This window comes from Elgaria multicarinata, chromosome 3, assembly GCF_023053635.1.
Source record: "Elgaria multicarinata webbii isolate HBS135686 ecotype San Diego chromosome 3, rElgMul1.1.pri, whole genome shotgun sequence".
NCBI lineage: Eukaryota > Metazoa > Chordata > Lepidosauria > Squamata > Anguidae > Elgaria > Elgaria multicarinata.
In genome coordinates, this window is record NC_086173.1 from 59,957,291 (window position 1) to 59,974,341 (window position 17,051).

Genomic DNA, 17,051 nt, shown 5'->3' on the forward strand with positions numbered 1-17,051 from the left:
TGGACCTACAGGAAAAGACCATTGGGGCCACATCAATGGTGGGTGGAGACAGAGCCAATGGTGGGATGGGAACCCCTGCTAATCTCTGGTAAAAAAAAATAATTAAATGTATATTGAGCCCAAGCTCTTGCAGTGTCTTGAGTGAGAAATGCATATACTTTCTTGTAACTTTTGTATAGTCCATAGCGGAAGAGTGTAGTTCCCCATACAAGGCTGTGGCAAGGACTTTATCTGAGGCTGTGCAGTGCAAGTATAAGATAAGTCATATGAAGGGTGTTTCCCATATGCCACAGAAGAGCTATGATGGGGAGGACCCTAACATGAAAACAGGAGAGAGATTCTTGATCTTGGTGCAAATTAACTTGGGAAACATTGTAAGCCCGCTCTTGGCATTGTCTGCATGTACTAGTATCTTATGATGCCCAATGTGGTCCTTTCTTCAGGCACCAAGTACTCGCTCTAATTGATCAAGTCACACTCCCTTTGGTCCCAGGAGAAGAACCATGCGGAGGTGATTAAGTCTCCATTATGCACACCTCCAATCTGCTGTATCTCTTCCCCATTCCCATCCACCATCTCTCGCTCATACACACACACACACACACACACACACACACACACACACACACACAGAGCAAACGACATTGTTTTCACCGAATCCTTCCATTTCCTCTGGTTTTCTCTTTTGCTAAATGTCCTGCATTTCTGCTTAGTGCTATGCTTCTCTGCAGCTGGATGGCCCTGATCCCTATGCTTTCCCCCAAACTGTGGCCTTGGACTTCTCAGCCCCTTTCCCCAAGGTAGCCACTTTATGGCAGGAGGAGAGGCATTTGGCCTTAGTTTGTGTTACACTAATGTCTGTATGTTTCTGTCCATGCAGCCTTAGGAAAATCCAAAGGTACGGTATCCTCTGGGTAGCTCTTGGTCCATTCCTCTTTTCATTGTCGAGACCCAGTCAGTACAGAGCACCCATGGCCTTGCCAGCCAAGGCCCTCTGTTGCGGAGTTCAAGCCAGCTTCTCCCTGAGTGCAGCCAGACTGGAACCTGTCTCTGGAGTGCCTGAGCTGCCTTATACAGCGTCTGTGTTGACAGGCAACAGCTCTCCCACATCTTAGGCAGAGGCCTTTCCCAGCTCTGCTCCCTGGGATGGTGGGGATTGAACCCAGTGCCTTGTGCATGCAAAGCATGTGCTCCATCCCTGAGCATTGGCCCTTCCCCCTTCCTGCAGGATTTCCTTCTTTTCCTTTTTCCTGCAGTTTATCTATAACTGCAGAAGCTATTTTCCTTCCATTTGGAAAATAGCTTGTGCAGTTGTCCCAGCTGCACATTTTCAAGATGAAAGATTCTCCCCCAAATTGATAAGCAGTCCCCTATATTTGGCTCATTGGAAAGGCCTCATGGTCCCAGGGCTCTTCGTTCTTGCTGAAACCCAGGAGTGCCTTCCTAAGAGGTAAACCTTTGTCATCCTTGAAATAGCACTGTGCTGTGCAGGTTGCAAGTGGCCACCAGGTATCCCAGCTGTTTTTGACCCTAGCAAGCTAAGCCCTCCCCGTTGTGCTCGTAATCTTTCAGCAGTGGTATAAAATTGCTTGGGATGAAGCTTATCTGTGCTGATGGCCGAACTGCTCCCTTCTTGCTGACAAGGTGACTGGGGTTAACCAAATTCAGAAATGTGAGGAGATCTTTGGAGGGGGACTCATAGGGGAGAGCACATCCCTTTATTGTTTCTTTGGACTTTTGAGGGGGTCAACATGAGGGTCCATTTAGTGGGTTTTTAAGGCACTTGATCTCTCTCTCTGGATGGATAAAGTCTGCATTTTAAGTTCTTGTACCATCTTGGCTGTATATGCCAGCCCAGGGGAAAGGTGTTCAAGCTTCTTATAGATAGATGTACTTAGATGGCTTCTCTCCTTTCCCCTGCTATGTTTGTGTGTGTGTTTTTATGCTCTGAATATTGCTTCCAAGGTGGTAAGGGCGTATCTCTGTGTTCCCCCCCATAGCATGGGCGTCCGGGTGATGGACACCTCTTGGGTGGCTCGCAGAGGCACCTCCGTAGTCCGTAAGGCATCCTCCACCCCTCCTGCCATGCAGCCCCCTGCTCCACCTTCTGATCTTGCTGCTACTCCTCAGTCACCAATTCCTGAGCAATCTCTTGACATTTCAGCTACTCCCTCCCCTACTCCAACTAGCTTCGGTTTCCCACCAGGGGCTGAGCGAACAAGGTAAGTGCCATAGGCAGCACGCATGGCTAACACCATGATCTGTGGTCCTAAAGTCTCTGTGAACCCATCTGCCACCTCAACACCTGCATGGGCCCTATTGAAGTATGCTTCAGCTTTCAGTCTTTCACTCTGTTTGTGTTTGTGTGTGTGTGTGCGTGTGTGTGACAGAGAGAGAGAGAATGAATGAATGAATGAGAATTAAGGCACAAAATAACATTACTTCCTTTCAATGTATGCATATATATCTATATCTATTTAGAGATAGGGATGGATGGATGGATGGATGGATGGATGGATGGATGGATGGATGGATGGATGGATAGATAGATAGATAGATAGATAGATAGATAGATAGATAGATAGATAGATAGATCCTCAAAGAGTGTACATTTCAAGGGGGATTAGCACAAGCAGTGTAAAGTAGAAGAGTTTTCTTTTTGTGTTTTCCTGATATCTGCCCCTTTTGTATGAATGGGTCTCTGCAGGGAATGCCCTGTTTCCTCTTCCCCCTTCTGTCAGAACATCACCTTGTGAGGCAGTTACACCAACAACGTACGATAGTGGCTTATTCGGATTCAATCATTTTTATACCTAGATTCGGTGCTAGTCCTCCTAGTTTTGGCTATCCTGGAATAAAAAATAGCCAAAGGCAAGGGTGGAACCAAGTAATCTTCAACAATAATATTAGCAAAAGTTTTATTAAAGTGCCTGGTGCCTACGCGTTTCGAACGCAGTTACGTTCTTCCTCAGGGCTTTATCTAAAAACCAAAGAAGTCCTTTGTATCATAATATTTACAATTACAGGCATTTCACAAATATCTGTACCTTTAAAAATTATAATATCTAATTAGAAAAACTTTAAAACAATGTGTATAACAAGACATACATATTGCAATCAGAAAGGTGTAATACATCATCATTCAGCTAATTAGGGTATATATGCTCTAAATGATGCATATATATGCTCTAAATGATAATGTATTACACCTTTTTGATTGCAATTTGTATGTCTTGTTATACACATTGTTTTAAAGTTTTTCTAATTAGTTATTATAAATTTTAAGGTACAGATATTTGTAAAATGCCTCTAATTGTAAATATTATGATACAAAGGACTTCTTTGGTTTTTAGATAAAGCCCTGAGGAAGAACGTAACTGCGTTCGAAACACGTAGGCACCAGGCACTTTAATAAAACTTTTGCTAATATTATTGTTGAAGATTACTTGGTTTCACCCTTGCCTTTGGCTATTTTTTACTCCCCCATGGGGTTTTCCTTGCTCTTGCACTTATCCTGGAATAAGCCAATGGTTTGGCTCTTCCCAAACAAACCCCAAGTTGCCTGAGATGTCTCTGTACTTTGATACGCTTCAATTCAATGCAGGACAGCTGTGCAAAATGAAAGCCATGAAAGAAGTGTCACTTTAGGGCCCTGCTGCATCCAGTTGCTATGTTGTTGCTTTAATCCTACAGCTCCCAGTGCAAGTTATTTTGTGCTATGGATTCATTCATTGGGTCAGCTTTGTGGCAAGCAGGTATCTTAGTCATGTTTGCCATAATCATGTGTGCAGAGAGTAGGGTTAGCATCCATCAAATATCATGCATATGTTTCTGGTCAGTGCTTCTTCCATAGTTGTGCTCCCTGCTTAAAATCAAGTATGGAATTAGACTTTTAATGCACTGCATGTCAACATGCTCATTGGAATAGGTGCAGAAAAGGCCCATGGGACAAACCACTTTAAGGAAGGATAGTGATGAAACACCCATAGATGCAGCCTCTCTCATTCTTTTGTGCTCTATGTATTATCTTGAAACAGAGGATGAAATTTGGGCAAAATCTGAATTGAGCTCCTTAATTCTTAAATAACTTTTCTGCCGTTACACTAGGAGGAAACGTGATCTAGTCCTGACCTTAATACTTTTCTGGCTTGTGTGCTCCATCAGTAGCCAGTTTTTATACTACCCTTCAGGATCTGTCATTTGCAGCCTTTTCTTTTTATTTCCATGGTCTGTCTCTCTCTCTCTTTCTTTCCCTCTTTCCCAAATGCCTTCATTTTTCAGCTTCAGTTTTCCCAGACCTTGTTCATTCCTTTCCAGTCAATTGCCCAGCACCATTTTTGACACATTGATGGCTTTGTGCAGCCTGCACAGATATAACCACTCATTAAATTTCCAAAATTCCCCCCACTCCATGCACACATACCATCTGCCACCAGCATCAGTCTTCTCCAATAACAAATTGATGCTATATACACATCTTAATGTCTTTACTGCATTTGCCTTGCAGGGTATAGTCCCATCTATTCCCATGTTGTGCAAGAAGTACTCTGTGGTCACCATCTCAGTGGCCTCTACTGGATGATCTGCAGTGTGCTATTTAGAAGTGAACGTTGCAACTACTTGGAGATAAACTGAGCAGCCATCTCCAAGTTGTTACATGATCCACCTAAGAGCATCTTTGTAGCCTATGACTGGTCAAAAAAGCCTGAAAATATCTGAGAAAGGGGAAGACTCACCATGTGCCATGCTCCTACTGAAGATCAATAGGACAAGAGATCTTCAACCAGGTGTTCCCATGGGTGCAGCTTTTTCTGGGCCCCTATCCAACCTAATGGAATGACATTACTCCATTAGATTGCATAGGGGACCAGAAATAAACTGCAGGGTTTTTCCCCCTCTTAGAGTTGACAGATCTCCTCCAGCAGGCCATTCCACAGTCTAGGGGTGACAGAAGTAAAAGTTCTCTGGGTAACAGTTGTCAACCTAGTTTTGGCTGACTGAATTAAGTTCTCCCCAGACGACCTGAGTGTGTGGGGCAGATTGTATGGGAAAAGGCAATCCCACAGGTAACCTAGACCCAAACCATATAGGGCTTTAAAGGTAATGACGAACACTTTGTACTTTGCCCAGAAACTAATTGGCAGCCAGTGGAGTGATTTTAATGTTGGGATGATATGCTCACTCCTAGATGTACTGGTGACCAACCTGGCTGCCATATTTTGAACTAATTGAAGTTTATGAACTAGGTATAATGGTAGCCCTATGTACAGCGCATTGCAGAAGTCGAGCCTTGAGGTTACCAGTGTGCACACTACTGACTTTAGGGCTTCCAACTCTACAAAAGGGTGCAGCTGGCGCAACAGCCGAACCTGATAGTAGGCACTCCTGGCCGTCACATCTATCTGGACTGTCATTTGGAGTGACGGATCCAGGAGCACCCCCAAACTGCGAACACGGTCTTTCAGGGGGAGTGTAGCCCCATCCAGAACTGATTGACACACCTCCAAACCAAGGTCAGGGCCCTTGACAGCAAGCACCTCTGCCTTGTCTGGATTCAACTTCAGTTTGTTCTGCCTCATCCAGCCCATTGCCGCCTCCAAGCATTCATTCAAAGGAGACACGCTATCCTTAGCTGATGCTGTTATCAAAGTCATAGAGAAATATATTTGGGTGTCACTGGCATACTGATAGCACCCCGCCCCATGTCTCTGGAAGATCTCTCCTAGTGGTTTCATGTAGATGTTAAACAGCATTGGGAATAGGATGGTGCCTTGTGGTATGCCATACACCAGTTCCTTTTTTGAGGAGCAACTATCCCCAAGCATCACCATCTGGAACCTACCCGAGAGGTAGGAATGGAACCACTGGAGCACAGTGCCCCCGATTCCCAAACCCCTCAGGCATTCCAGAAGGATGCCATGGTCGATGGTATCGAAAGCCACTGAGAGGTCTGAAAGTGCCAGCAGGGACACACTTCCCATGTCAATGTGGAGATCATCCACTAAGGTGACCGTAGCAGTCTCAACTCTGCATCCCGCTCTGAAGCTGGTTTGAAATGGTTCTAGAAAAATTGTATCATCCAAGACTGCTTGGAGTTGGAAGGCAACTGCCTTCTCGATCACCGTGCCCCAAAACAGAAGATTTGATTATAATTATTAAGGTCCACGGGGTCCAGGGAGGGCTTTTTTTTTAGAAGAGGCCATACCACTGCTTCTTTTAAACATGGTGGAAAACTCCCCTCCCTGAGAGATGCATTAATAATATGTTATACTTGTAGTCTAACTGCATCTCCTCCCTGGGCAACCAGCCAAGAAGGACAGGGATCGAGAGGGCAAGTTATCCTCCTCACTCGTCCAAGCAGCTTGCTTACGTCCTCGGTACTTGTGAGCACCTACCATCTCAGTCTGCAAAGAAGCCCCACACAGCTCAAAGGAGTCTCTGCTGGGGCCACCTGATCTGCCTCCTTGGCAGACTGATGATTTCAGCCTAAAACTAAACTCAAGCCTCCCTGAGTGTTGGTTGCAGACGGCAGCTTCATCTCTGTAGGGAGGTGAGATTAAGGGGTTGAATTCAGATTGGCTCAGAAAGCAGGATCTTTAATACCTACATCTGTATTTCTTAGTTCACATTAACCAGGGAAAGGAAGAGAAAGAGAGAGGGGCCAAAGTCCAGCCCTTGAGATAAGGACATGCAGCTACATTAGAACTCATTCCATGCTTGCTTGCTTTCCTGGGGCCCAGGTATCCCCCCACCCACCCCACAAATGTATACCTAACACTTTGGAAGAAGTCCAGGAGTAACTCTGCAAACCCTGGCCTTACTTTGCCATTCAGTACACTATCTTGCTATGTTCTCTCTCCTTCTGCCATGCCTTTCCTTAGATCAGTAGTTCTCAGCTCCATTTTCTGCTTATAGGACCTAACTTTCCATTTTAATGAGGTGGCATGTCCTACTATGCATTCCCCATCAGCCGCTTCTCTGTTTTGTGATGGGTTAGTTTGCCCCGGAGTTCTGGGATGGTTTAAGCCTGAAGCCAAGGCTCGTCAGTTTCCAAGGACAGAGCCTGTGGATTTGGAGGCAAACACAAGCTGCCTTTAATCCTACAACAGTCCTTCAAACAGCCCCAAGCTTGATGCTTTTCTCAACTTAACAAGTTTAGGAGAAGACCGACCCGTAGTCTCATATTTCCACCATATGAAGGACAAATTTTCCTTGTTGAATATTTCCCCACCCTCCCTTAGGCTTTAAAGACCCCTTTACTTTATTTTCAGTACATGTTCATGTGTGTATGTACTGGCCCCGTCAGCTCAGGCAGTAGCCCCTTGTCTACCTTGCGGTTTCCCTGTTTCCTTGACCTTTTGGTTGGTGTCCTCTTCCCTTCCCCCACCCCTCTGCTTTTGGGCTGTTTTCGAAACTCCTGTTCAGTTCCTCCCTGTACAAACGCTCTCTGCTCTCTTTTTTTTCCCTTTTTGTTTTGTTGTTTTGGACATTTGCAGCACGGATGGTGTGTCGTCTAGTTGGTCGGATTCCTGTTACATCTACCCATCCCCTGAGGACGACAAGCCCCCTCCATACCCCTGCTACTCCTCCTTCCACCCTTACCTCCCCAAGACTGGCCCTTGCACTAGGCTTGAGCCTGCCTTGCCGCTGTCCCGGTGGTCAGGGTTCAGCCAAACTCTGCCTCCCCCTTCTCCCTCCTCCTCCTCCTCCTCCTCCCCTTCCCCTCAACAGCTTGACATTAACTCTAACCCTAAGCCGCATTTCCTGCATCTCCCTAAGCAAAGCTCCCTCACAGAGTTGCATGGTCCTGAGACTAACCTCTCCTCCGTCTACATGAAAAAAAACCTCACCTTATCCAAACCCGATCCTCCTGGCACTCCTTACAGCTCCCATATGTCAGTCTCTCCCCCCTGGGTCAGCTGCACCTGTGCCAGAGACAGAGGAACCGGGCTCACTAGGTAAATAACTGCTTGTTTGACCACGATAGGGCATCGTGCGTGGTGGATGGGTGAACACCACTTGCCTGCCATGTACCAGAGTTGTACACACAGGCCTGGGACCCCTTAGGCCCTGTGTTTCCTCAGCAGAGGAACAAGGCCTTCCTGCCAGCCTTCACATTGTGGCAGGTGTGCTAGAGAGAACTGCCGTTCTGTCAGCTGATAGACCACTGATACCCAATCTCCCAGGGAACCCTGGCAACTGTCATTCAGCGAGGAGCCTAGAGACGTCTGACAGGATTCTCAACAGCTTCCCCAAACAACAGTTCCCAAGATTCTTTGGGGGAAACATGACAGCTAAACTGGTATGAAACCAATGTATGTTTTTATAGTTTAGATAGGCCTTTAGTAGTCCATCAGTAGTCAGTAGTACTCTTCCATCCCCCCCTTTCTTTGGTGCAGAGTATAAACCTATTTTTGCCTCAGAATTGCAAAACTCTGTCTTACAGGATTTTGACCTGGGTCATGGGCAGCTGTGCCAATCCAGTGGGTTTCCATTGCCTTCAAAGGGTTTTACCCTTAAAGGCGGCCTAAAAATAATTTTAAATTTTAAAAATATAGGGGCACAGGAGACCCACAGTGCAGCCTGGCAGACTTGGATTCCTTCCACCATCCAGGTTTCCTATTACCACATTTAGTTGCCTGGTCTGACTAGCTACCATAGGTCATTTTTGCCTCCCCTTAGCCCCACTCAGCAAAACCATTGCTCACGATGGTGCCTTGTCCTCTTGGATCCTGGGCAGATTGGCCAGCCCTGACAGATGACCATCGGGTGGTCATTTGTAAGTTAAGTGCCGTAGCTGGTACCTAAGGAACACCATTGGGCAACTGATATGGCCACATCTCCTAATCCCACCCCTCCCCACTATGAGGAACAGATGGTATCCCCCCCTCCCTCCTCCCAGGATGGGTTCTGGGAAACAGCTTCCCTCCATTTTTGCGTTGTCTCATTGCTGTGTACAGAGTGACTGCAGGGGCTGCAGCGCCATTCATGCTCTAGTCATGCTTAATCTGCTTTGAAGGTGGAAGTGCAAGTTTGCCTGGTACTTTGGGCATGTGTTTGGGAGCAGGGCATAAAAACGCTTTGCAAGCATCGTTGGCTTACCTGAGCAGAGGGTTGGGGGCTGGGGGGATTTTGCGGAAGGTGCCCTTCTTCCAAAAGGGCTCACGTCTCTTTTCTTCTTGTTCATCTTCTGTTTCTTTTTAGCACACTAAAAACCAAGGAGCTCTCTCCGGTGTCTGGGCAGAAAGTCAGCCCAGCCTGTGGCCATGTGGTGCCGTGTGGTGGGAGTGCGCAACAGCCACCTGGTCCCACGCAGCAGCTGTCCACAGAGCAGAGCCCTCACTCTCTGCGGAAAGGTAGGCGGGGTTTCTGAACGGAAGAGCAATACGAGCAGGTCCACCAGGGGCGAGCCAAACGAATGGCAGGCGCCTCTTCTTCTTTTTAGCATGCTAACCCCCATACTTTGATTCCACAGGAGAGTGGTGCTACGTTGCTCAGGGCTCCTGTTCTCTCTGTGGGCCATTGCAAAGATGTCATTAGGGCTCCTTCCTGATGCCCTGATAAGACTGGGTGGGAAAATATCCTGGAACTTAGCTCTGAGTTTTAATTTACTTGAGAAAGAAACAAAATTGCCAGAACAAGCAGGCGCAGTCCATTGGCACAAGAGTTGGACTTAGATGGTAAGAAAACTTACGTTTAAGTCCTACCTCTGTCCTGGGCAGAGATATTGGATGCTTCAAGACCGATTGTTCCTTGTGCTACCAATCAAAAGGGATTATGCAGCTATTTCATCTTTTCCTCCCTCACATATTTTTTGTGTTAAGGAAACAGACAATAGCAATAATGGGAAAACACAGGGAGGTTACAAATTGAAGGTGACATGGTCTGGACTCCACCCCACCCCATCCCATCCCCAATAAAATTCCATGAATGGGGCAAGGAGATGGCCCAGTAAAAGCCTCATCTGGAAGCACCTGTTGCCTTTTGGCCCAGTTCCCTTCTCTAAACAGGAATACAAGGTGTCTGCCTCACAGATCTGAACTGAAGCTGAACTCAATAAAAATAGCACAATGCTTGGCAAAATGTTTTTTAAATATTGTAGGTACTAGCATTTTTGGTGCCTTTTTTCATACCTCAGGCTCAGCTCATGGATTGCAGAAGAGGTAGGAATCCTGTTAACTCAGAAGGAGATAAATTGTTTTTTTTTTTAAACCAAACCAAACCAGGTACTATTGTACAGGGTCACAGATGTTAATAAGATTGTTTCCGCCAGGCACATGTTTTTTGGGGCGGGCAGAAACCAAGGAAATTTCAATGGGAATTAACAGGCAAGCATTTTAAACAAGGAAAGGTAGAACAGACCTTTTGTGTGTGTTCTACAAAAAATATGGAGCTAGCTTGTGAGACTACCTTTGGGTTCACTCCACCATTGGCTAAAAGTGGGAAATGGAAGAGGAAATGAAACAAATGTCAAAACTTATTCAGCAGCTGGCATTTGAGGATGAGCTGCCAGTGACTAGGGCATATGGAAAACCCTGGGAATGGTGAGCATCCTCTGAGGTGTGTGGAGTTAGCTGCTAGCAACACCTGGGAAATCTCCTGGGTGGGCCGCACTGATGTCACACTGTTTGAAGCTCATCTTCTCATCTTGGCTCCTCCTTGTGTACTCGTTGAACTTCCATTGAGCAAGCCTGTCTATCATATTCAGAAAGCCAGTAGTAAGTAGCTCATCAGACTTTTGGTGATGCATGGTACTCATCTCTCTCTCTCTCTTCCTTACCTTCTACAGTTTCAAAGAAGTTGGCCCCAATCCCTGCCAAGGTTCCTTATGGCCAGTCTGGCGGTATGTCCGATCAGTCCACGGGGCAGCCCTCCCCCGCCAGCCTTTCTCCTACCCCACCAAGCACCCCATCACCCTATGGACTGAGTTACCCACAAGGCTACTCCCTGGGCTCAGGCCCACTCTCCCCAGCTGCCGCTCCTTCCCTGTCTTCTCCTCCTTCCCTGACGAGCACTTTAACCAAATCTCGGCCCACCCCCAAGCCGCGACAGAGGCCCACGCTGCCACCTCCTCAGCCGCCCACATCAAACACATCTGGTTCTAGTCCGCAGTCCACGGAGCACACCATACTAGACGGCATGTCCCCTGGGGAGAGCATGTCTACAGGTAACAAAGCAACAGAAGGGGGACAGCACTTTGGAGGTGGTGGGGTTGCTGGGGTTATAGCAAGGGCAGAGTGGGAGGAGGAAGCATCTTATGGGCCAGGTTTAGTCTCCATGGTTGATGGTCCTTTTGATGACTTAAGATAAAGCTGGTGGCAGGCACAGAAAGAGGTAGGATTAGCCATTGCAAAGCAAGTGTCTGCCTGGGCCACAGTAGCCTATAGTGAAGGTGCAGTTTCCTGCTGGCACCTATCCTTTATTTTTCTGTTTTTCACATAACCCTAATGACGAAGTAGCAACTGAGCCCTGTTCCATAGATTCTAATGCTTCTCAAGTAGGAACCGGAGCCTCTTAAATATGATTATGAAACTCCCTGACATGCCAGTGTATTGCATGAAATAAAATAGCAAGGGGAAATGTGCTTACCACTGTGTTGTGGTGAGGGAAGGAGGAACACATTGTGGTTATTACACCCTTCTGAGTGATACAAAGTTGGGAGGTGAACTGATTTTTTAAAAAAGCTGCTTGCTGTTTAAGGATGGCCTTCGGGGGGGGGGGGGGGAGCCTGAAAGTGAAAGCTGGGGATGATACAGCCCTTTTTAATTCGATATTTATCTCTGGGTCTTTCCAGACAAAAGAGACATTGCAGAACAGTCACTAATCTCTTATTTCTCAGATAATGGTGATGTGTCCCAGCGTGCACTGCTGTCATCACCAAGTCACTGTTTTTCTGCGCTTGGAAACAGCATTACTGTTTCAAGGGCAACTATCCCTCCTGGTCTCGCTGTGGGCATGGTTGGTGGTGCTACTCCTCCCATGGGCACATGGCATTACATTCTCTGTTCTGCATAGCTCTGTCTTTTTGGATGCCCCGTCCTTGCTCTTGTATTTGTTATGGCACTCTGTATTCATAATTTCAAATACTTGAATGCACCTCTTCAGCGTGGTTTTTAAACAGTAAATAAGTCTGTGATTCCCTACAGCATGTCTTTAGCCTTCCCTTACATGTGGAAGATTTTATCACTTCTGGTGGCCAGTGGCAATATATTGCCAAGAGGGAGAAACTTGATTGCCCTTGGAAAACCAGTGTCTGGAAAGGCCTTTTGTGTCCTCCCCGGGTCTGAGAGATGGCCATTCAGCCTAAACTTGGGAATTTCAAATACAGTTAAAAACATAAAAGCAGAACAAAATTGGTCCATTGTTTCCATATCTGGTCACTTCTGTCTGTCTCTGGACTGGCTGCTATTCCCTGGGTTTCCATATCCCAGCGTCTGCTCTGGGTTTCAGTGGCATGCCTGTCTTTCTTGCGGCCTGTGCCAGGGCAGATACTCCCCACCCCACCCAACGGACAAGTCAAAGCCAGGGATAATTGGCATTCTGATAAAATAAAACCATCTCTGCAGCCCTTGATCATGCTTCAGAGGAAATTATGCTTTTAGCTGACTCTTCCCTGTTCAGCAGAAGGCTTGAGGCATCCCAGCATCCTCCAGAACATGGAGGAGGAAGCTCTTGCAGTGCATCCTGGAAATGGCAGCTCCTGTTGCTGCAGTTTGTGAGTCGTCAATGGTCGGTGTTCCTGTGTAATCTGGAGGGATGTGTTTTCTTCCAAAGGACTGGCCTGTGAACCATGAGAGAACCGTGTGTGTCACCAGCTCCCTGCTGGAGGCTAGGCAGGCAGGCAGGCAGGCAGGCAGGTGTACGCTGCTCTGACAGGAGTTTCTGTTGTGTACTACTTTTGTGTCTTGTTGCTGCTGGTTCTCTTCTTTTCCTTTCTCCCAATCCTATTATTGTGTCCTTGCAGCTGTTTGAGGCACGTGATGCAATATTGAATAGGTGTCAGGGGAATGCTCAGGGTAAGCTGGAGTCCCCGCCCTCTTCCCTGAACCTTTGCCCTTTTGCCGCCACCACCACCACCGCCACCCCTCTCGCCCCTGGCCTGACCTGCACCTTCCTGTTTCAGAGTCACCCCTCACCATCTCGCTGGCCTTGCATGGGGCACGCTGACCCGGAACTGCATGGCGCCTCAAGCCTGGCCTCCAACCCAAGCTTACTGATAATGACGTTATTAGCAAACTTGGGGGTGTGCATCTCTGAACCTACCACTGGCCTTCATGCCTGACCCCCTTTTTATATGAGGGCAACTCAACCCATTGGACTAATTCCTTTCCAAGCCACAGGGTTCTCCTGCTCCTAACCTTGCTCGCCCTTTCTACCAATGTTGACTCTCTCCCTCTACCATTCCATGTGTTCTTTCCAAAGGGATGTCATGATATTGCCATTAATGAATGAATATTAATGGCACTCATTGTTGTGGGCGAGCCAAACGTTCCATGTCTGGAGCAGCCCGGGAACAGGTAAAAGTCAAGGGTGAGATGTGTGCAACCACTCACAAAAGGTGGGGCTGATGGGATCTTTCATCACGGAGTAAGCCTCATGAATTACCCCTTGTCCAGAAGAAATAGTTACTTTCTCATTCTAAGTAATTGGAATGCTCTCAGAAGTTGCCCTCTGTGTAAAATCATATTGTGAGGGAGTATTTTGCTTACGTTGCAAGTTCCCTGTGCGATTTATATAACTTACCTTCCCTCTTGCAAGTAATCATGTGAGAACTGTTCCTGTGTTATTCTCCAGACAAAGTTGTGACTTAAAAAAACTTCTAGTGCAAAATGCCCCTCAGTGAATAATGGTAGGGGCTGCCTGCATCCTAATGAAAACAGTGAACCTATTGGAAATTATGAGACAGAGCAAATGGGAAAACTCCATCCCACCAGTACGATGAGATGCTTAAAGGCAGCAGGTTTGCATTTGACTCAAGTCTTAATTGGTTGCTGGTGTAAAGTTGCCATACTACAGCATGCAGATAGGGCAGATGGTTCAGTGCAGTCCCGGCAATGGGAATTTGGCTCCAAGTGTAGTGTTCCACTGTCCCATCCCAAGAGGCCTGACTGGGCAGCTGTCGTTGGGATGGACTGCAAGTGTCAAAGCCAGAGTAGCAGATGGACACATCTCATCCTCTCCAAAGCTTTTAAGAACTTTCTCCATGAAAAATGAGAAATATTTTATCTGCCCAAGTAAAACACACACATGCCCAGCACACACACACACACACACACACACACACACACACCAATCTGCAAATCCCTCACCTCAGAAAGGACACAACAAGCAAGCAGGCTGCTCCTCTTGCGCTAGGCCTTACTCAAGCCCATACGAATTCTTCCATTTATTAGCTTAAACTTGGGCTTTTTCAAGCAAGATATTTGTGAAGGCAAATTATGTAATAATGGGCTCAAAATGGACTTAAAACAGATTCAGTTCTATCAGCTAAAGTCACGGGATGGGGATATTACCTTTTCTATCCGAGGTATCCCATATTCAATGACTGTTTGGAAAGTGGGAGTGACAAAGATGTCATGTCATAACTCTTTTGTATTGAACACATCTTGTGAAGCTCTTGGAATAGATTGTGGTTGTTTATGGGCCATTGTTTGTTCAAAACAATCTAGATACTTTTATTTCTTCGCAGCTAAGTAAGCCCACCCAATCCCAAACCCACGCATTCTTCAAATCCTCCATTTGGAGATCCTGTTCCTCAATTCCTGATCAGTTTTGGCCACAGTTTGAATGCCACCTAGGAGTCATTTCACATTATTCAAGAGTGAGGCATTTATACCATGTCCATCATGTGAAGATTGAAGCAGCTGGATGAGAGAGTCATATGTACAGTTTGGCTCCTGTACGTGTGCTTATCCATGTCCACAAACAATATTGTCTCCTTCAAAGATTATGGTGTCCACCATGTGAACCCATTTGATCTTTTTCACATCTTAAGGTGTGGCCCCAGGTTAATGTTAAAGAATTGGTTTCTCTTTATTCAGAGCCTCCTCTGGTGTTTTGGGTTAAGCAGTTCATTGCTGGGCAGTGTCCATCTTGGCATTTGTCCCAAAACTTCAGGACATGCAGACACCTGCTGGCTGCTAAACTATGTTTGAGGGGTCCCACGAAATTAAGAAGCATGCCTTGAATGGATTCATGTGAGCAGAGGATGCTTGCAGGCAAGGGACAGTTCTGAAGAGTGTCAAAGCAGAAGGTGCAAATCGAGAAGATATTATGACATCCCTTTTCTCTGGCATTAACAGGCTCTGAGGATGGTACTGACTGCTCAGTTAAGTTACAGCTTCAGCTCCTTTGTCAGTTTAATGTGTGTATGCGCGGGCAGCGAGACATAGAGCAGGGCACTAATAATGACCTGTCTCCCTCTGTGTCTGTGCCTGCTTGCAGATCTAGCCCACCTTGATATCCCTTCCATCCATGTAGAGGTTGATGCCACGCTCCACCTGGACTCACTGGGACAAGTCCAGAGACATCCGGTACCAGGAAAAAATTCAGAGGAGGATTCCGAAAGCACTGCCCTATGACACGAAGTCCCATGTCCCTCCACTGTGCTCTCTTGTACATATCGGTGCCCCACAAACACTACTGAAGGAGACGTGTCCAGAGACCTTGTCACGGGGTGTCTCTTCTGGAGTTCCACTTGCCAGCCACTTGTGCAAGACTGACAGCCCTGTGGGCCTGGTGCTAAGCCTGTCTCTGTGGCAAAGGGCATTGCTGGTGCAATTTCCATTTAATTTATTTTTCTCCTGTTTGTTTAGCCTTATCCAGATTTTGCCTTTTTGACGTGGTGCCTATTTATCTCCCTTACATGCTTTTGGGCCCTTTCAAAAAAAAGTAGTTCATCTGTGGATCCATTTCACTCCAGCCTTGGAACGGAGGACAGGGATGGGAAAGTGGCGGACCAGACTTCGGCTTCCTGGCCTTCTTTCTCCTGCTGTTGCTCCAGCTGCCCTTCCTATTTCCACCAGCTAAGTCAGACCGTATATGGTGGTTCATGGCTCCCTCCCCTGTAGATTGGCCAAGGGATGGAACTCCCCTTTCGGTTAGAAAGGGAAGGCAAGCAGTATGCCATATCTTTCCTTAAACCACAAAGTCTGTTTTCTGAAATACAAAGTAAATATATTTGGGGCACGGTAAGGCCTGTGGATCTGTAAGCCTGCAAAGGGAAAAGGCATTTGGGCCTCCTAGAGTTCTTCTACCAATCCACTTTTCCCCAGTCGGTTGGGCATGCCCGTCTTTCGTTCCATCCTTCCTTCCTGTTGCGTGTTTCCCTTTGGTTGGCAAGGAGAAGCTCATAGAAAGGGATGCAAAGGTTGGCCTGCTCCTGGGAGGAACGTGGCATTGCATTCCTTCAGCTGGGGTCAGAAGTGGGAGGGAGCGGCAGCTGGGATGTGGGGGCGGGTGAGGGTTCCCGTATGTAGAGAAGCAGTTACTTGATTAGCAATAAAAGTGGTCCTAAGCGTTTCCCCTGCAGTATGATGTGGGAGGCGGAATTTGGCTATGTGGAGTTCTTGTTCACCAGCGTCATGGGCGTATTCCCATGCCCCCTTCTCTCTGCTGCGTGTTCATGCCTTGATGGCAGGCAAAGGGGAGATGAATTCCACCAACAGGATGTGTTTGTAGTGGCTGGATTGCCGCTCCCCGTAGTGTGTAGCCCAGGGTCCAACTGAGCAGAGTAGAGGTCTCAGCTGTGCATGCAAAGGCAGATGTAACCTTTTATCCTTTTAAAAGAGATGAGAGATCTATATATCTGCCAAGATAGATATATATTTGTATATATAAAGTCTATAAATATATATATTTGGTTTATTTGGGGCCATTCCATCTGAACGGGTGTACAAATTTACAATGTAAATTTAAATGCTTATAATGATTCTTCTGACACCCACAAACACTCCCTCCAATTTATGGTAAATGTCTCCAAACTCTTTTTCAGCAGCATTTTTGCAAGTCTGGATGCTCTCGCTTTGCCACAGGCTGTGATAATGTGTAAT

General features: G+C 46.7%; 1 protein-coding gene across 3 annotated transcripts in view; it reads left to right on the top strand.

Annotated features, from left to right (window-relative positions):
- Positions 1-16,365, top strand: part of ARHGAP44 (Rho GTPase activating protein 44) — a 109,785-nt gene extending 93,420 nt beyond the window's left edge. The window contains exons 17-22 of one of the 3 annotated variants that reach the window (XM_063120424.1): positions 881-898; positions 2,001-2,222; positions 7,497-7,958; positions 9,205-9,356; positions 10,790-11,167; positions 15,445-16,365. In XM_063120424.1, the coding sequence (XP_062976494.1) occupies positions 881-898; positions 2,001-2,222; positions 7,497-7,958; positions 9,205-9,356; positions 10,790-11,167; positions 15,445-15,581 (1,369 nt within the window). In that variant the 3' untranslated portion in view covers positions 15,582-16,365. The remainder of the gene's footprint in view (positions 1-880; positions 899-2,000; positions 2,223-7,496; positions 7,959-9,204; positions 9,357-10,789; positions 11,168-15,444) is intronic. The other 2 variants (XM_063120425.1, XM_063120426.1) reach the window with 2 other exon arrangements.
- The last annotated feature ends 686 nt before the right edge of the window (positions 16,366-17,051 follow it).